The 20,975-nt window shown below is 46.2% G+C and overlaps 1 protein-coding gene across 1 annotated transcript; it reads right to left on the minus strand.

Moving 5' to 3' along the window:
- Nucleotides 1-246: 246 nt before the first annotated feature.
- On the minus strand, nt 247-20,750 carry TTC9B (tetratricopeptide repeat domain 9B). The gene is made up of 3 exons (XM_089659113.1): nt 20,299-20,750; nt 9,833-10,015; nt 247-1,230 (listed from the first exon to the last, which is right to left on the minus strand). The coding sequence occupies exons 1-3, from the start codon at nt 20,657-20,659 to the stop codon at nt 1,136-1,138; spliced, it is 639 nt and encodes a 212-aa protein (XP_089515239.1). The 5' UTR covers nt 20,660-20,750; the 3' UTR covers nt 247-1,135.
- Nucleotides 20,751-20,975: the final 225 nt, after the last annotated feature.

The raw sequence follows: 20,975 nt of genomic DNA on the forward strand, positions 1-20,975 counted from the left end.
AAGACCAGCCACTCTGCACAAAAAGAGAGAGTAGCAGTGAGCGGTCTTTATTACAGGAAGGAAAAGGTTCACACTGGACAGATCTGGAGGAAATGCACAAAGCACACCAGGATTCCAGGAACAATGCATATAATGAATGTATTTCAATAATATTTGCTTATCCTGGAGTTGAGCTGTAATGTTTTGTGGCAATCGGCCATCACTTGATTTTTTTTTGGCTGGTAACGAATCAAATGCAGACACAGGCTTTGTTTATTCTTTATTTACAAAAAAGAAAGTCCTACACAACATCCTTATAATTCTGAGACCGAAGAACGAGCTAGGATTTCACTTAGTATGGCATGGGGGAGCATGTCTGTCTTGGATATGGTTCCTGCTGATGCTGAAAGTGCAGAGCGTTCGATGCGGCAGTCGTAAGGTGCGGAGGCGATATATTGGATCAGGCATCACATGTACATCCACTTTTCTGCAAAGGTCTTCATCATTCCTATGCGAAACCTTGAAATTGAAGACGATGCGATATTTCGTATTGAGGGGTTCTCCGAGCGTACGTGTGGGTATGTATGATGGATTCTGAATCATTAGATTGTAGAGGGGTTTAGTGTTGGTAGTACACTCTCCAGGTCAGGTTATTGGATTGAGTAACTCATTGGCATCCATGATGCTATTATGGCAGCGACCAGCAGGGGTCGATGTGTCACCGTGGGGAGGTTCATTTTTCTCATAGGCTGATAGGAAGAATGACAGCGTAAAGTTGGGGCATTCTTAAAATCAACATGCTGCATCCAGAGCAATACTGAGCATGACCCGTTCTCTCCAGTCATGAGTATGTCTATATATATATATATATATATATATATATTTATCGATGTTCTAGATACATATATACACATACGTGTGCTGCATGCATTGACACATTATAGGTAGTCGAGAGGCAAATATATAAAATGATTCATATAATTTATATAAAGTGCCAGAGCTGCATTTTTATTCTTTTTCTATATTGCCGTCTCCTTGTAGGAGGGAGACTGGTGAGGTTTGTGCCGGGCGATGCTCAGTATCAGCCACCATCCCTTGGCTCACAGGATCGTGAGATACGAGTCTGGTGGAGGTCGAGATTGGGTGCCGGGATGAGCTATCCAATCACCTCCTTCAATCCTTTCCTCTCCCGTTGGCATGACCGCTGCACTTTCATCTCTGTCAGCTGGATGTATCGGAGAACATTGGTATCTGGGGGAAAAGGAAAGTATTGGTTTTAGGTATAATAAAAAAAAGGAGTAAAAATTCCATTAGTTAGGATGGACACACACAAGCCAATCCCTAAGTGGAGATGTAGTTGTGTTGTGTATATATGGAAAATCTCAGGATGGAGTTCATTATGGATAATGTACTGTATATTTTGGGAGTGTGGGAGTTTCCCTCCTATACCCCAACTCCATCTCAAAAAATCACCCTCTAAGACTTTGGCACCCGCGAGGCCCGAGGGCCACATGTGGCCCTTTGCCAACCCCATCAGCCAATAGTGGAAGCACTCCTTTGGAAAGAGACTATAATGATAATGATCACCAGCAATCTCATGTAGCATGTCTACAGTCTCTGACTGTCACCTGCAGTGTGTCCTCTGACTCCAACCACCCTTGTTTCATGTCTGCAATCACTGATCGTCTCCTCTAGTATGTCTGAAGTCTCTGATCTTCTCCTCTAGTGTGTCTGAGATCTCTGATCTTCTCCTCTAGTATGTCTGCAGTCTCTGATCGTCTCTTCTGGTATGTCTGCAGTCTCTGATCATCTCTAGTGTGTCTGAGGTCTCTGGTCATCTCCTCTAGTGTGTCTGAGGTCTCTGATCATCTCCTCTAGTATGTCTGCAGTCTCTGATCATCTCTAGTGTGTCTGAGGTCTCTGGTCATCTCCTCTAGTGTGTCTGCAGTCTCTGATCATCTCTAGTGTGTCTGAGGTCCCTGGTCATCTCCTCTAGTGTGTCTGCAGTCTCTGGTCATCTCCTCTAGTGTGTCTGCAGTCTCTCAACATCTCCTCTGGGATGTTTGAGGTCTCTGATAGTCTCCCCTAGGATGTCTGCAGTCTCTGATCATCTCCTCTAGGATGTCTGAGGTTTCTGATCATCTCATCTAGTATGTCAGAGGTCTTATGTCATAGGTCTCTGATCATCTCCTTTAGTGAGTCTTAGGTCTCTGATCATATCCGCTAGGATGTCTGAGGTTTCTGATCATCTCATCTAGTATGTCTCTGAGGTCTCTGATTATCTCCTCTAGTATGTCAGAGGTCTCTGATCATCTCCTCTAGTATGTCCGCAGTCTCTGATTATCTCCTCTAGGATATCTGAGATCTCTGATCGTCTCCTCTAGTATGTCTGAGGTCTCTGATCATCTCCTCTAGTATGTCAGAGGTCTCTGATAATCTCCTCTAGTATGTCATAGGTCTCTGATCATCTCCTTTAGTGAGTCTGAGGTCTCTGATCATCTCCTCTAGTGTGTCTGCAGTTTGTGATCATCTCCTCTAGTATGTCTGAGGTCTCTGATCATCTCTAGTGTGTCTGAGGTCTCTGATCATCTCCTCTAGTATGTCTGCAGTCTCTGATCGTCTCCTCCAGGACGTCTGAAGTCTCTGATAGTCTCCTCTAATATGTCTGAGGTCTCTGATCATCTCCTCTATTATGTCTGCAGTCTCTGATCCTCTCCTATAGGATGTCTGAGGTCTCTGATCCTCTCCTATAGGATGTCTGAGGTCTCTGATCGTCTCCTTTAGGATGTCAGAGGTCTCTGGTCATCTCCTCTAGGATGTCAGAGGTCTCTGATTGTCTCCTCTAGTATGTCAGAGGTCTCTGATCATTTCCTTTAGTGATTTTTAGGTCTCTGATCATCTCCTTTAGTGATTTTTAGGTCTCTGATTGTCTTCTCTAGTATGTCTGCAGTCTCTGATCATCTCTTCTAGTATGTTGGAGGTATCTGATTGTCTCCTCTAGTATGTCAGAGGTCTCTGATCATCTCCTCTAGGATGTCTGAGGTCTCTGATCATCTCCTCTAGTACAGTCAGGTCCATAAATATAGGATATCGACACAATTCTAACATTTTTGGCTCTATTCACCACCACAATGGATTTGAAATGAAACAAACAAGATGTGCTTTAACTGCAGACTGTCAGCTTTAATTTGAGAGTATTTACATCCAAATCAGGTGAACGGTGTAGGAATTACAACAGTTTGCATATGTGCCTCCCACTTGGTAAGGGACCAAAAGTAATGGGACAGAATAATAATCATACATCAAACTTTCACTTTTTAATACTTGGTTGCAAATCCTTTGCAGTCAATTACAGCCTGAAGTCTGGAACGCATAGACATCACCAGACGCTGGGTTTCATCCCTGGTGATGTTCTGCCAGGCCTCTACTGCAACTGTCTACAGTTCCTGCTTGTTCTTGGGGCATTTTCCCTTCAGTTTTGTCTTCAGCAAGTGAAATGCTCAATCGGATTCAGGTCAGGTGATTGACTTGGCCATTGCATAACATTCCACTTCTTTCCCTTAAAAAGCTCTTTGGTTGCTTTTGCAGTATGCTTTGGGTCATTGTCCATCTGCACTGTGAAGCGGCATCCAATGAGTTCTGAAGCATTTGGCTGAATATGAGCAGATAATATTCTCGAAACACTTCAGAATTCATCCTGCTGCTTTTGTCAGCAGTCACATCATCAATAAATACAAGAGAACCAGTTCCATTGGCAGCCATACATGCCCACGCCATGACACTACCACCACCATGCTTCACTGATGAGGTGGTATGCTTAGGATCATGAGCAGTTCTTTTCCTTCTCCATACTCTTCTCTTCCCATCACTCTGGTACAAGTTGATCTTGGTCTCATCTGTCCATAGGATGTTGTTCCAGAACTGTGAAGGCTTTTTTACATGTCGTTTGGCAAACTCAAAATCTGGTCTTCCTGTTTTTGAGGCTCACCAATGGTTTCCATCTTGTGGTGAACCCTCTGTATTCACTCTGGTGAAGTCTTCTCTTGATTGTTGACTTTGACACACATACACCTACCTCCTGGAGAGTGTTCTTGATCTGGCCAACTGTTGTGAAGGGTGTTTTCTTCACCAGGGAAAGAATTCTTCGGTCATCCACAACAGTTGTTTTCCGTGGTCTTCCGGGTCTTTTGGTGTTGCTGAGCTCACCGGTGCGTTCCTTCTTTTTAAGAATGTTCCAAATAGTTGTTTTGGCCACGACTAATGTTTTTGCTATCTCTCTGATGGGTTTCTTTTGTTTTTTCAGCCTAATGATGGCTTGCTTCACTGATAGTGACAGCTCTTTGGATCTCATCTTGAGAGTTGACAGCAACAAATTCCAAATGCAAATAGCACACTTGAAATGAACTCTGGACCTTTTATCTGCTCATTGTAATTGGGATAATGAGGGATAACACACACCTGGCCATGGAACAGCTGAGAAGCCAATTGTCCCATTACTTCTGGTCCCTTAACAAGTGGGAGGCACATATGCAAAGTGTTGTAATTCCTACACCGTTCACCTGATTTGGATGTAAATACCCTGAAATTAAAGCTGACAGTCTGCAGTTAAAGCACATCTTGTTTGTTTCATTTTAAATCCATTGTGGTGGTGTATAGAGCCAAAAATGTTAGAATTGTGTCCATGTCCCAATATTTATGGACCTGACTGTATGTCTGAGGTCTCTGATCATCTCCTCTACTATGTCTGATGTCTCTGATCATCTCTTCTAGGATGTCTGCAATCTCTGATCGTCTCCTCTAGGATGTCTGCAGTTTCTGATCATCTCCTCTAGGATGTTTGAGGTCTCTGATCATCTCTTCTAGGATATCTGAGGTCTCTGATCGTCTCCTCTAGGATGTCTGCAGTTTCTGATCATCTCCTCTAGGATGTCTGCAGTCTCTGATCGTCTCTTCTAGGATAGCTGAGGTCTCTGATCATCTCCTCTAGGACGTCTGAGGTCTCTGACTGTCTCCTCTAGTATGTCTGCAGTCTCTGATAGCCTTCCCTCGTATACTGAATATTATGCATGGCCTTTTGGAGCTGTCAAGGACCACAAGTTGAGGTTCCCCACACCTTGTAAGTTGACAACCTTCATTCCCTGTAGACCCATTGTATGTAGGATAATAGCCACCCTCTCTTGCTCGCTCCTGACATGTACTATGGATTACAGACTATGAGATTTGTAGTGTGCATTGAGCAGTACACATGTCTGCTACTAATATGCACTGCTCATTCCAAGCAGCCACAAGTGAGGGGGATAAGGAGAGGTTAGGGAGCTCAAACCCAACTCCGGGAAATTTGAAAATGATCCTATGCAGTCGGGCTACATATCTGGACCTCAAACCACTGGGGCGTTGGGGAGAAGGCACTGCAGAGACCAGGCTAGCAGGAGGAGTAGAGGATTGGGTAAGTAAATCTTTAACAAGTCCCCTAGACCTGAATGAGCAAATATCCCTCGAAGTGTGTGCACAGCCCGACTGCAAGGGATCATTTTTACATTGTACTTTAAAGTGCTTCTAAAGGCTCAAGTTTTTTTACCTTCATGTATTCTATGCATGAAGGTAAAAAATCTTCTGTGAGCAGCATCCCCCCAGCCCCCCTCCCCCCCCCCAATAGCCATCTAACCCCCCCCTCTCGATCCAGCGATGTGCACTGGAGTCTTGGTTATCCCGGGACTCCCTCTTCTCATTGACTGAGACGGAAGTGGGAGCCATTGGCTTCCACTGCTGTCAATCACAGCCAGTGAGCCAATGAGAAAAGAAAGTGGGGCCGAGCCGTGGCTCTGTGTGCGAATGGACATAGGAGCAGCTGGTGCCCCCATAGCAATCTGCTTGCTGTGGGGGCACCCGACATGAGGGAGGGGCCAGGAGAGCCTACGGGGAATCTGAGAAGAGGAGGATCTGGGCTGCTCTGCAAAACCACTGCACACAGCGGGTGAGTATAGACATGTTTGTTATTTTTTCCTTAAAAAAAAATAAAACTTTAAGAATCACTTTAAGTAGGCCTGGATTCTTTCTTGGATACACAGAATATCACTGGATACTAACATTTATAGGTAAAGTTGATCCAGGGAATATCTGATTGCCTCTCGGGGGATCAGGAAGGAATTTTTCCCTGCAGGAGCAGGGGCAGACTGACAACTCATGGGGCCCCTGGGCAATAGGGGATCATGGGGCCCCTGTGTCCTTGCACAGACTCAAAAAAGCCTATGAAAAAGGTAACAGGGGCATTTCATGGGGCCCCCTATTGACCCCGGGCCCTCGGGCAGTGCCCGAGTGCTCGAATGGTCAGTCCGCCCCTGTGCAGGAGTAAATTGGATCATGCTTTGCTGGGTTTTTTGTTTTCCTCTGGATCAACTGTGGGTGTAGGATTATAACTTTTTTTTTTTTATAAATAGTTGAACTGGATGGACTTTTGTCTTTTTTCAGCCAGACTAACTATGTAACTATGTAAGTAAGTGATGTGTATAGATGTTTTTTTTTTGAAGAACAAAGATGTCTTTTAGTGTCACTTTCATCATTCGCACAGACGCAATAAATTAATGCCACATTGTTTGTAATTTGTCTCCTATGATCGTCAGCTCCATCTACTGGCTATAATGCTGTATTGTTCTGAAACGCCACAATAAAAACACTGCATTATGGCCACTCTATGGAGTTGACAATCACGGGAGATAATAATATTACAAACAATATGGCAGACATTCGTGGTGCCCACAGAAATGGTTAACACATCCTCACAGCGAGAGTGGGGGAAGGGTCCTTTAAAGATGTCACATTTACCAGCCCCTTCCTTACCTGAATGAACACAATGAGTGATCAGTACTGATCGCACATTGTGTTCATTCATAGCTTTTCCCCCCCTTTTTTTATTTTTAAGGGGGGGGGCTGTCAGGTTGACTGTATGGGGCCCCATGGTTTCTAACAGCAGCCCTTGTTATATGCATTTATGATGTGCTGCTGTTCACTTCAATTTACCTCCCAACAAAACACAGAAAAATGCAGCGGACATGTCATATTCCTAAAAATGCACTTCAATGCTGACATCGGAACAGATAATGGTTTTATTATGGGGATGTTGGATACATGCGTCTAAGCCTGCTGCAAAACATGTAAAAACACAGCCCTAAATGGGCCCTAAATATTATATATTGTAGTTAGGTTTTTTTTAAGGGTTCGTTTACATTAGCAGCAGAACTTGCCACCCCTCTGAACAGTGATCATGGTGGATGACTTTTCAGAGGGCAGTTGACATGTAGCAGGGAGGCTGTTTTCCTCACCTCCCATTTAATCCCTGAAAAGCCCTCACCGCCACCACACAGTGCAAGCTGCAGGAATGGGTCGCGTGTGGCGATCATCTCCAGGGGGTCCTATTTTTTGTGAAAAGCATCAGGGCTGGGGCAAATGTACAACCCCCTCCCCGGCCACGATGTTGGGTTAAGTTGAGAGTCGAGGAAAAAAAAACATGGCTCAACTGCTTGTTTTTACTGCCAGTGTGAATGAGCCCTAACACGGTCACTAGATCACAATTTCTTTTTAGTTAAAGCCAGGCCCTAAAGAAAAGGATTTATACTTACCTGGTTCACTGCCCCCCCCCCCCCCCCCGTCACCCACAGATCATAGAAAAAAATGAATCCAGAAAATAATGCATTATGGCCACTAGATGGAGCTGGCAATCATAGGAAATAAGATTTTTTTCCTGGCACCAACATGGCAGCATACATGTGGTAGTATCCTGCCATGAATTGACATCAGGAAAAAAAGTGACGGTAGGTATTTAATACAATTTTCTGTTTCCTGGGCACCAACATATCAGCATACTACCACATTTATGCTGCCATGGGTTGGCACCAGGAAAAGAAAATTACCGTAAGTATTTCATACAATCTTCTGATTTTTTCCCCCTAATATCAGCTCCATTATCTGCTGAGGATAATCTGAAAAAATGATTCAAGGAAATACTGCATTATGGCCACTAGATGGAGCTGACAATCATAGGAAATAAGTAGTTTTTCCTGGCGCCAACATGGCAGCATACATGTGGTACTACACTGCCATGGATTGGTGCCAGGAAAAGAAAATTATCTGATTCATAAATATTTGATACAATTTTCTGTTTTTTCCCCTAATTTCAGCTCCACCATCTGATGAGAATAATCTAAAAAAAAATGAATTAAGAAAATACTGCTTATGGCCGCTAGATGGAGCTGACAATCATAGGAAATAAGTAGTTTTTCTTGGCGCCAACATGGCAGCATACATGTGGTAGTATCCTGCCATGAATCGAGAAAATACTGCTTATGGCCACTAGATGGAGCTGACAATCATAGGAAATAAGTAGATTTTCCTGGCGCCAACATGGCAGCGTACATGTGGTACTACGCTGCCATAGATTGGTGCCAGGAAAATAAAATTATCTGATAAATAAATATTTGATACAATTTTCTGTTTTGCCCCCTAATTTCAGCCCCACCATCTGCTGAGAATAATCTAAAAAAAAAAAGAATTAAGAAAATACTGCTTATGGCCGCTAGATGGAGCTGACAATCATAGGAAATGAGTAGTTTTTCCTGGCGCCAACATGGCAGCATACATGTGGTAGTATCCTGCCAGGAATCAAGAAAATACTGCTTATGGCCACTAGATGGAGCTGACAATCATAGGAAATGAGTAGTTTTTCTTGGCGCCAACATGGCAGCATGCATGTGGCAGTATCCTGCCATGAATTGAGAAAATACTGCTTATGGCCACTAGATGGAGCTGACAATCATAGGAAATAAGTAGTTTTTCCTGGCGCCAACATGGCAGCGTACATGTGGTAGTATCCTGCCATGAATCAAGAAAATACTGCTTATGGCCACTAGATGGAGCTGACAATAATAGGAAATAAGTAGTTTTTCCTGGCGCCAACATGGCAGCGTACATATGGTACTACGCTGCCATGCATTGGTGCCAGGAAAATAAAATTATCTGATAAATAAATATTTGATACAATTTTCAGTTTTTTTCCCCTAATTTCAGCTCCACCATCTGCTGAGAATAATCTAAAAAAAAATGAATTAAGAAAATACTGCTTATGGCCACTAGATGGAGCTGACAATCATAGGAAATGAGTATTTTTTCCTGGCGCCAACATGGCAGCATACATGTGGTAGTATCCTGCCATGAATCGAGAAAATACTGCTTATGGCCACTAGATGGAGCTGACAATCATAGGAAATAAGTAGTTTTTCCTGGCTCCAACATGGCAACGTACTACCACATTTATGCTGCCATGAATTGGCGCCAGGAAAAGAAAATTATTTTATAAGTAAGTATTTGACACAGTTTTCAGTTTTTTCCCCCTAATATCAGCTCCATTATCTGAAAAAATGATGCAAGAAAATACAGCTTATGGCTGCTAGATGGCGCTGCAGATGAGGATATTTGTACTCCCATCACGCTCCATCTAGTGGCCACAAGGCGGTATTATCCCGATTTATTCTATTCTTTATAAAACATTCGACCCGAAGAGAAAAAAGCCTCATAACATTCGTTTTTGCCCCCATTTGCACAGAACAAATGTAGATGTTGCTTTAAGGCTTTATAAATGTCTTATAAATACAGCCACATTGTTCCAGAATCCCAGCCTATGCTGTCATTGGTGAACTGCGGCATGTCCCAGCACTCTTGTATGGGTAATAAGGTGCTATGTAGGGCGGTAAGTCACAGTATGCTGATTATTGAAGCACATGCTTTATTTTCAGGATTCAAGATTAATTGCCCTTCTCCCTCCCAGATATTCATTGGGGGGCGGTACTATCAGGTGTCTTACCTGTTGGCTCTCGGCTGCGTGCTTCTTTGAGATAGAGCAGGGCATTGCCGTAGTCCCCCAGGTGGTAGAAGGCGATGCCGGCCCGGTACGTGGCTTTGAAGTTGCTGTTCTGTTTCTCCAGCACCTTCAGGCAGTATTCTTTGACTCGCTCATAATTCACCAACTCTGACTGCAGTAAACAGGCTGAGGAGACAGCAATTGTCAGGGGAGAATGAGACCAAGCCACAGCTTCATCATGGAACAAACACAAAGGAGAACCAGCACCCCCCACCGCCAGGTGACGCGCGGCGGAGACAAAGAGATATTTATATGATGTGATGTCATAAACACCCCCCCCCCCCCACCACCACTCCCAGGCACATCGGAACATGCACAAATCAGCAGACGGGCCCAACGGAACAGAGAACAAAGAATCCATCCCACCGCATTCCCCTGAGCGCTATCATCCCCATATCGGAAATAAAATATACCCTGCAAGGATTTCTGCAGATTCTCACCTGCTAATGGTCTGGAGATACAGAAAAAAGTCTCCTCCAGGTCTACTATATACCCTGCAACAGGGGCGGTCTGACAACTCATGGGGCCCCAGGGCAATAGGGGATCATGGGGCCCCTGTGTCCTTGCCCACACTCAAATAAGCCTATAAAAAAGGTACCAGGGGCATCTCATGGGGCCCCCTACTGACCCCGGGCCCTCGGGCAGTGCACGAGTGCTCAAATGGTCAGTCCGCCCCTGCCCTGCAAGGATTTCTGCAGATTCGCACCTGCTAATATTCTGGAGGTAAAGAAAAACATCTCCTCCAGGTCTACTATATATATTGAAAGGATTTCTGCAGATTCTCACCTGCTAATGGTCTGGAGATACAGAAAAAAATCTCCTCCAGGTCTACTATATACCCTGCAAGCAGGGGTGGACTGACAACTCATGGGGCCCCCGGGCAATAGGGGATCATGGGGCCCCTGTGTCCTCGCCCACACTCAAACCATACCCAAAAAAGCCTATGAAAGATACCAGGGGCATCTCATGGGGCCCCTTACTGACCCCGGCCCTTGGGCAGTGCCTGAGTTTCTGAATGCTCAGTCTGCCTCTGCCTGAAAGGATTTCTACAGATACTCACCTGCTAATGGTCTGGAGATACAGAAAAAAATCTCCTCCAGGTCTACTATATACCCTGCAAGCAGGGGTGGACTGACAACTCATGGGGCCCCTGGGCAATAGGGGATCATGGGGCCCCTGTGTCCTCGCCCACACTCAAACCATACCCAAAAAAGCCTATAAAAAAGGTACCAGGGGCATCTCATGAGGCCCCCTTACTGACCCCGGGCCCTCGGGCAGTACCAGACTTTCCGAATGGTCAGTCCACCCCTGCCTGCAAGGATTTCTGCAGATTCTCACCTGCTAATGTTCTGGAGGTAAAGAAAAAAATCTCCAGGTCTACTATTTATATTGAAAGGATTTCTGCCGATTCTCACCTGCTAATGGTCTGGAGATGAGGAAACAGATCTCCTCCAGGTCTACTATTTACCCTGCAAGGATTTCTGCAGATTCTTACCTGCTAATGGTCTGGAGATACAGAAAAAAATCTCCAGCTCAACTATATACATTGCAAGGATTTCTGCAGAGCCTCACCTGCTAATGTTCTGGAGGTAAAGAAAAAATCCTCCAGGTCTACTATTTATATTGAAAGGATTTCTGCAGGTTCTTACCTGCTAATGGTCTGGAGATACAGAAAAAAAAATCTCCTCCAGGTCTACTATATACAGTTGTGTCCAAAATTATTCAACCCCCACTGAAATTGAGTGTTTTGGCCAGTTTGACATTGCTTTTGATCATTCAGTCATCTTGCTTACATTTACATTAAAGAGGCACTTGTAGGTCAGACAAATATAACATAACAGTTATAATGAAATAACCACAAATGTCTTTTCTGTGCTCACAGCATTATCAGTTTTATTCAACCCCCAAGTGACATTCAATCTTAGTACTTAGTACAGCATCCTTTTACAGTTATAACAGCTTTTAAACGTGAAGCATAGCTTGACACAAGTGTCTTGCAGCGATCTACGGGTATCTTCGCCCATTCTTCATGGGCAAAGGCCTCCAGTTCAGTCACATTCTTAGGCTTGCGCACTGCAACTGCTTTCTTTAAGTCCCACCAGAGGTTCTCAATCGGATTTAAGTCTGGTGACTGCGATGGCCACTCCAAAATGTTCCAGCCTTTCCTCTGCAACCATGCTCTAGTGGACTTGGAGGTATGCTTGGGATCATTGTCCTGTTGAAAGGTCCAACGTCTCCCAAGCCTCAGGTGTGTGACGGACTGCATCACGTTTCCATCCAATATCTCCTGGTACTGAAGAGAATTCATGGTACCTTGCACACGCTGAAGCTTCCCTGTACCTGCAGAAGCAAAACAGCCCCAAAGCATGATTGACCCTCCACCATGCTTCACAGTAGGCAAGGTGTTCTTTTCATCATAGGCCTTGTTCTTCCTCCTCCAAACATAGCGTTGATCCATGGGCCCAAACAGTTCTAATTTTGTTTCATCAGTCCACAGAACACTATCCCACAACTTTTGTGGTTTGTCCACATGGCTTTTGGCATACTGCAGTCGACTCTTCTTATTCTTTGGAGACAGCAAGGGGGTACGCCTGGGAGTTCTGGCACGGAGGCCTTCATTACGCAGTGTGCGTCTTATTGTCTGGGCTGAAACTTCTGTACCCACATCTGACAAATCTTTTCTCAGTTCCTCAGCAGTCACACGGGGACTTCTCTCCACTCTACGCTTCAGGTAGCGCACAGCAGTCGAAGTCAGCATCTTCTTTCTGCCACGACCAGGTAGCGTTTCAACAGTGCCCTTTGCCTTGAATTTGCGAATGATGCTTCCTAAGGTGTCTCTTGGTATGTTTAACATCTTTGCAATCTTCTTATAGCCATTGCCCTTCCTGTGAAGAGAAATCACCTCTTCTCTTGTCTTCCTGGACCATTCTCTTGCCTTCACCATGTTTGTAACCACACCAGTAAATGTCTAGAAGGAGCTGAGTATCACAGTCATTTTAAAGCTGCCTAATTGGTGCTTATTATGCTTGATTGCTGCTCGGTGACATCCACAGGTGTTTTCAATACCTGATGGAAAGCACCTGTATGAACCTCTGTTCTTCAGAGTGGTAGTCTTTAAGGGGTTGAATAATTGTGGCAATGAAGAAACCACATAAGAACCATTTACTACTGTATTACATAAACAATTGATGTCATTTTAGTTGCATTTGGGTAGTTACAACGTCCTTGTAGGATTTGATTCTGAATACAATTCCAAATGTACACTATAGTCCCTAAACCCCTTTACAGCATTGGGGGTTGAATAATTTTGGACACAACTGTACATTACAAGGATTTCTGCAGATTGTTAACGTTTTCTCTGTGTATGTGGGGAATCATATAGTGTCAGCAGCAGCATAATATTGGAGGAGAGATCCCTTCACTCGTATAATTGGGCTGAAGTCCATTGTGTCTATTAGATTTGTGCAGATTCTCACCTGCTAATGGTCTGGAGATACAGAAACAAATTTCCTCCAGGTCTACTTTATACCCTGCAAGGGTTTCTGCAGATTCTCACCTGCTAATGGTCTGGAGACAGGGAAAAAAAATCTCCAGATCAACTATATACCCTGGAAGGATTTCTACCGATTCTCACCTGCAGTTGTTCTGGAGATATTGATGTGTGCCTTTTCAGGTCCCTTATGGCTCATTTACACTTGAGTTGCCCTTTGAAGAGCTATCTGCTGTTGATTGCTCTTCAGAGGGCGTTTGACAGGAGGAGGCGCCTTATGTTCTTACCTCTTTTAACCCTGAAAACGTCCAGAAGCTGCCCCCTACCAGTCCCATGGATGTTCTAATATGCAGAAATCAGCAGACGGGTCCAACCAGGGGCGGACTGACCATTTGGAAACTCGGGCATTGCCCGAGGGCCCGGGGTCAGTAGGGGGCCCCATGAGATGCCCCTGGTACCTTTTTCATAGTTTTTTTTTAGTTTGGGCAAGGGCACATGGGCCCCATGGTCCTCTATTGCCCGGGGGCCCCATAAGTTGTCAGTCCACCCCTGGGTCCAACACGAAACAAAACAAAGAAGTGAAGCCCTCACACACCCCGGAGCGCTCTGATCATCGTATCTGAAAGTTGTGTCGAAATAAAATCTCCTCCAGGTCATCTATATACTCTGCAAGGATTTCTGCAGATTCTTACCTGCTAATGCTCTGGAGATATTGATTTGTCCCCCCCAGGTCCCTTATAGCTCATTTACACTTGTGTTGCACTCTGAAGAGTGATCTACAGTGGATTGCTCTTCAGAGGGTGTTTGTGCCTTATCTTGCACCACCGAGACACAAATGCATCGCACTCTGCTGTGGGGCGGTTGCAGCACAACCTCATGCAGTTGAATGGGTCATGTTCTGTGGGCGGCAATGCCGGCTGAGCACTAAAGTGGGGATCAGGGGCGGACTAACCATTTGGAAACTCGGCACTGCCCGAGGGCCCGGGGTCAGTAGGGGGCCCCATGAGATGCCCCTGGTACCTTTTTTATAGGCTTTTTTGAGTGTGGGCAAGGACACAAGGGCCCCATGATCCCGTAATACCCGGGGGCCCCATGAGTTGTCAGTCCGCCCCTGGTGGGGATACATTTTGCTGAGCAGTGGAACAATAAATTGTGGGAAATGTACGTCCACGGCCACTGCCTGTGCAGCTTAAGGGTACAGTAAAAACGTGGCTTAGTGTTTCCCCCCTCCAATCACATTAACCACAAATGTAAATTATAATCAAATCATCAGCTTAAGGCTCCATTCAGACTTGTGCGACTTCAAGATCATGCGACTTTCATTGCCACTTTACAGGACTTTGACTCAACTTTGATGCGACTTTGATCCCGGGTTCACACTCTGCGGTGCGGGACACCATATGTAAGTCACACAGCAATCGCACCGCATTCCTGTGCGAATTACATGCCAATGTCTGTGCGGTGCGTTTGGGGCATATGTTTTGTATGGGTCAAATCACATCCTCACCAAAAAGGTGCAGGACCCTTTTTTAAATCCGCACCTGAATCACATGGATGGGTGTTCTCATGCGATGCGATTTCCAACAATCACATTGCGTTTAGCGATGTTTCAGGGTATCATTAATTTATTATTGCACCAGATCGCACAAACGTGAGGTGATTGCAATGCGGTGCGGTGCGGCAAACGCACAGGATTCGTAGCGCTTCCCGCACTGCATTGGTGTGAACCCGGGTTGAGTGCGACTTTGTTGCGACTTTGGCTTTGACCAAGGATGATTGTTTGTGCCCTACAAAGTTGCATAAATATAATTCAGGTGCGACTTTCAGGTGACTTTAGAGCGTTTACAGTGAAGTCTGAGGAACTACTTTCAAGTCGCTGTGACTTGAAGTCACACAGAGATGAATGGCACTCCTTGGGAAACATGGGGTGCGACTTGTCATGCGAATTTGGACCCCAAAGTTGCGTGACAAGTCACACAAGTGTGAATGGGCTCTTAGGGATGAATTAGTTGGACAGATGTCACAAGTCCTCATGCATTCTGGTCATTTTACTCAATATGCTGCTTTCCTATGGTTATCAGCGCCACCTAGTGGCTATAGCATACATCTTTTCCTGAAATACCTCAATCAGACAAATACCGCATTATGAACACTAGATGGAGCTGAGAATGATAGGAAATCAATGGAATCAACACATTACACATTGGAATTTGTGAAGGCTGGTGGTGGAGGTTGTGGTGGTGGAGGTTGTGGTGGTTGTGGTGGTGGTGATGGTGGTTGTGGTGGTGGAGGTTGTGGTGGTTGTGGTGGTGGAGGTTGTGGTGGTGGTGATGGTGGTTGTGGTGATGGAGGTTGTGGTGGTGGAGGTTGTGGTGATGGTGGTTGTGGTGGTGGAGGTTGTGGTGGTGGAGGTTGTGGTGATGGTGGTTGTAGTTGTGGTGGTGTTAGTGGTTGTGGTGGTGATGGTGGTTGTGGTGTTAGTGGTTGTGGTGGTGATGGTGGGTGTGGTGGTGTTAGTGGTTGTGGTGGGTGTGGTGGTGTTAGTGGTGGTGGTGATGGTGGTTGTGGTAGTGGTTGTGGTTGTGATGGTGGTTGTGGTTGTGATGGTGGTGGTTATGGTGGTTGTGGTGGTGGTGGTAGTGGTGGTTGTGGTGATGGTGGTGATGGTGGTTGTGGTGGTGGTGATGGTTGTTGTGGTGGTGATGGTGGTGGCTGTGTTGGTGGTTGTGGTGGTGGTGGTTGTAATGGTGGTTGTGGTGGTGATGGTTGTTGTGGTGGTGGTGGTGATGGTGGTTGTGATGGTGGTTGTGGTGGTTATGGTGGTTGTGCTGGTGGTTGTGGTGGTGGTGGCTGTGATGGTGGTTGTGATGATGGTGGTTGTGGTGGTGGTGGTTGTGGTGGTGACGGTGGTTGTGGTGGTGGTGATGGTGGTGGCTGTGGTGATGGTGGTGGTTGTGATGGTGGTTGTGGTGGTGATGGTGGTTGTGGTGGTGGTTATGGTTGTGATGGTGGTTGTGATGGTGGTTGTGGTGGTGATGGTGGTTGTGGTAGTGGTGATGGTTGTGATGGTGGTTGTGGTGGTGGTGATGGTTGTGATGGTGGTTGTGGTGGTGATGGTGGTTGTGGTGGTGGTGATGGTTGTGATGGTGGTTGTGGTGGTTGTGGTGTTGGTGGTTGTGATGGTGGTTGTGGTGGTGATGGTGGTTGTGGTGGTGGTTATGGTTGTGATGGTGGTTGTGATGGTGGTTGTGGTGGTGATGGTGGTTGTGGTAGTGGTGATGGTTGTGATGGTGGTTGTGGTGGTGATGGTGGTTGTGGTGGTGGTGATGGTTGTGATGGTGGTTGTGGTGGTTGTGGTGTTGGTGATGGTGGTTGTGGTGATGGTGGTGGTTGTGCTGGGGGGGTAATTTGGGGGTCTACGTTAGGGATTAAATCAAATTGGAACTTTTTCCATCTAGCTATGCCTTTTATAGCAGAGCTCAAACTAGGGGAGGGAAAAGCAGCACAGGCAGCCAATCAGCTGTGCTGTAGTGCTTATAGGCTAAGGAGGAGCATGCTGATAGGAGGAGAGAGCAGAGTGACAGGGAGATGAGCTCATCACTGCGCTGCTTCTCCTGTCATTGTCCAGTCACAGGCTGGCTGTTACTGAACTGCAGCAGAGAGATCGGGCCTCCTGCCATGCTGGACGGCCTGGTTGTGCACTGTGTGGGTTTGGTGTGATGCGATCTTACAATACATTGCTCTGTTTGCTGGTGTGACACTCAGTGATGTGCGTTGCGCTGCATAAAAACGCATTCGTGCTGCTTTTTGTACGCAATGGACAACCTTTGCTGTTTTTTTTTTTTTTTACATGAAACCCTCTTTTTAAGGTCCAGTTTAGATCTCACACAGCAGGAACGAGCGTTCGCTCTCACGATTTTTGAACTGCGATTTACATGCGTTTGTCACCCATTGACATCAATGCTGCCCCGTGGACATTTCTCCCTCAAAAAGAGGCTCGTGCTCCTTTTTTGAACGACGAGCGTTTTAAGGCACGTTGTGCAGCGATTTCCACGCGATTCTCTGGAGTGACAAACACGGCAAAATCGCACCGCGTTTGGCATATCGTTAAGTATAATGGCATCCAAATGCAGGTCACCATGTTTTGGAATTGCGGGTGGAATTGTGCCGATTCTGCCAGCGATTCCAAATCGCTAAGTGTGAATGGAACCTTATGGTTCAAATATTTTTTTTTTATTTGCATCTCAGTTCCTATTCACACACTCGCTCTAGCTCCAGGCCGAATGTTATTCATTCATTAAGACCCCGGTTGCACTGGGTGCGACTTGGCATGCCATATGACTTGAAAATCGCATGCCAGGCTGCACCCTATTGTCCCAAGGCCTAAGTCCCCGGTCACACTGGATGCATATTGGCATGTGGTTTGCATGCCATGCAACTTGCAAATCGCATGCCAAGCTGCACCCTATTGTCCACAATTAGAGCGGTCATATTGGTGCGGTTCCGACTTGGTCGGAGTCGCACAGATTTCTAAATTAGTACTTGCACGGCTTTTGGTGCGATTTACATAGACTTCTGTGTCAGATGTCTTAAAAATCGCACCTGAAATCAGCATGTTACTCGACTTTGAAATCGTGCGACTTCACTGTCAGTCGGCTTGAAGTGACTAGGTAAGGGCCGGTTCATACTATAGAAACGCAGTCCAGACACGTTCCGGATGCATTTTTTGTATGCGCATTTTTTATGCGTTTTTGGCGCATTCTAGTGCGTTTTTGGAGCTCGAAGCTCCAAAAACGCTCAAACTTCAAAAATCAATAATTCTCTCTGGCGCCTGTTCATGCGATCAGATGTGAACAGGCACCATAGAGAACAATTGGTTTTTACAGTTTGCGTTTTTCTTGGAGCTTCAAGCTACAAAACGTTCAAGTGTGAATGAAGCCTTATGCAGGCCATAGACGGGTTGAACATCGGCCAATTATTCGGAAAAAAAATAAATTGTTCGTTCGTTCGACCGACATTACCACCAATGATAAAAAAATCGGCGGACTAAATCATAAAGTTCACCCCATAACTTCTGTCTCTTGCAGGTCACGGTTCATGCGGTGATTTTTTATCGGTAAAACGATCGGCCGATTTGCCCATCATTGCCGGGAAAATCGGGCGATCGTCAAAATCCTCCGTGAATTTTCCAACATGACCAGAAAAAAAACTGCAAAAAACCCAAAAAACGGCCGACCAATTAACCCACTAACAGCGCGAAAATTGGCCAATTTTCTAACTGTCTATGGCCGGCATTACACCCCGATCACACCAAACCCGACTTTGAAATAATGCGACTTACAGTGAAGTTGCACAGTTTCAATGTCAGATGACATGCTGATTTCAGGTGCGATTTGCAAGACATCTGACACAGATATCAATGCAAATCGCACCAAAAGTAGTGCATGTACTTTAGAAATCGGTGAGGCTCCAACCAAGTCGCACCGCACTGATGTGACTGCTGTAATTGTGGACAATAGGCTGCGACTTGGCATGCGATTTGCACATTGCATGCATGGCACACTGCATCCAGTGTGACCGGGGACTTAGGCCTTGTTTCACACTAGAATGGACCGCATTTGCGCATGCTCAAAAGCCACCTCATTTGAATGGGCTGCAGTGCCTGCGTTTTTCTCCCAAAAAAAGGGGTGCCACAGGGTAAATAGAATAGCATTTTTGACCTTGCGATTTCCCTGTGGTTCCATCACCCGCAAAATGCGCTGCGATGCGATTCAGAATGAATGTCAGCCACACACATCTCGTAATAGCAGTGCGATTTGGCTGCAGTGCTAGTGGATGCAGAAACAGATGCGACTCCCGCACCCACAGCCATCCCGCACAGTAGGAACCAGGCTAAAAAATGCTGCATTTTTGGTGCGTTTGGTGTTTGTTGAAAACCTGGTTCACATGCGTTTTTAGTACTTCCTGCGTTTTGCAGAAACTCACTACAGTCCATATAACATGGTTTCCTATGGTTCCCGTTCACATCTATGCGTTTTTGGAAAGGGTCAGGGACTTTTTTTTCCCTCCAGCAGATTGCAACACAACCAGGCCTAAAACCGCACCAAAGACGCACCTCTCCTCTGAAATGCATTAAAAATGCACCGGCGGTTGTGTTTTTTTGGTGCATATTTTGGAGCAACGTCCTTTTTTCACAGGTGCTGACGTCAGGCAACCAAAAAAGCGTCAAAAATGCATATGCGTTTTTACAGCGTACAACGAAGCGATGTGAAAGCAACCTAACAATGAATGGTGACGCAAGTGTTTTTTTTTTCATACACACTAAATTGTGAATGTGGCCCAAAACAGATATCGGTGCAATCAGATTGTAACGTGTGGGGTGAGCTACAGACAGAAAAATGCGACGAGACGTATACTGAATTTTTTTTTTTTTTTAGGAGAAACGCAATAACCCGCAGCGGCCAATCAGAAATGATCTTCCATTGTCCTAAATTTTGGGAAGCTAAATGTCATGGCTGGCTGGGGGCGCTTCTACAGAATGATTTCTCCGCCCACTGCAGGGTGATCCAGACAGATGGCAGCTGTGAACGCGGGATGGGCCCCTCCCTCTGCAGGGCCACATAGTAAGACCCTAGGGACGCGTGATTTGTACCGCCGTCCCAGAACCGCTCAGGGGGCCGGTCAGGCTGGGGGGGTTATGACCCGTGATGGGTCTGCCTGTCCCGCTGCAGGGTGCTACACCCTCCGGCCGCACGGATCAGCAGGCGGTGACATTTTTGGAACACGGAGGGTTAACGAGGGTGTAGGACCCCCAGAACAATGCACAGGGTTAATCTCTTGTCACTTCCACATCAATGAGCCCTCCTCCCCCGCCCGCCTGTCCACAGCTGCATCCCTCTTCCATGCCTCCACCACCTACCAGTCAGGCTGTCATAACACTCGATCTCCGTGGCCTCCACCCGCACCTTCTGAGCCTCCGTCAACCTGCTGCCGGCTCCGCCGTTGGCCTTCCTCTCTTCCCCGTCTTCGTGGACACCCTTCAGCACCAGCAGGGCCCGGTGATACTTGCCTATGGCATCCCGGAATTTTTTGTCCTTGTAGCAGCGGTTCCCCTCCGTCTTGAACTCCACCGCTTTCTGGATCCTGGCCTCCACCTCGGGTTCAGGGGCGGCCGGCTGTCTCCCCCCACCTACGGTGCTTTGGTCCCCCATGGCCCTCACTGCTGGCCCATGCTGGGGGTATCCCAGCGCCTGTTCTCTCTGGATGTACGTTCTGTGCATAAGGGATGAATGGCAGAGATGCTGAGGATGCTGGAGGAGGAGGAGGAGGAGAGACGAGCGAGAGCATCAGTCCATCCCCCGCTGCATTCTGGGTACCACACAGCCCCAGTTTAGTCTCCTTAACCCCTTGAGCATTGCTCCAAGTCAGGGATTTCCAGCAGGCAAGTGTCATGGTGAAGGTGATCGGTCCACAGAGAGGGATCCGGCGCCAATTAACATTTCCTGGCAGCGGTAAAAACTCATTACCAATTGATAAAGAGAATCGTCTGGTAACAGCTTTATAGTCCAATAGGGAATGATGCGATTTTATTTCACC

This window comes from Staurois parvus, unplaced genomic scaffold (genome assembly GCF_062004578.1).
Source record: "Staurois parvus isolate SC_StPar_1 unplaced genomic scaffold, SC_StPar_1.0 ptg001133l, whole genome shotgun sequence".
Classification (NCBI taxonomy): Eukaryota; Metazoa; Chordata; class Amphibia; order Anura; family Ranidae; genus Staurois; species Staurois parvus.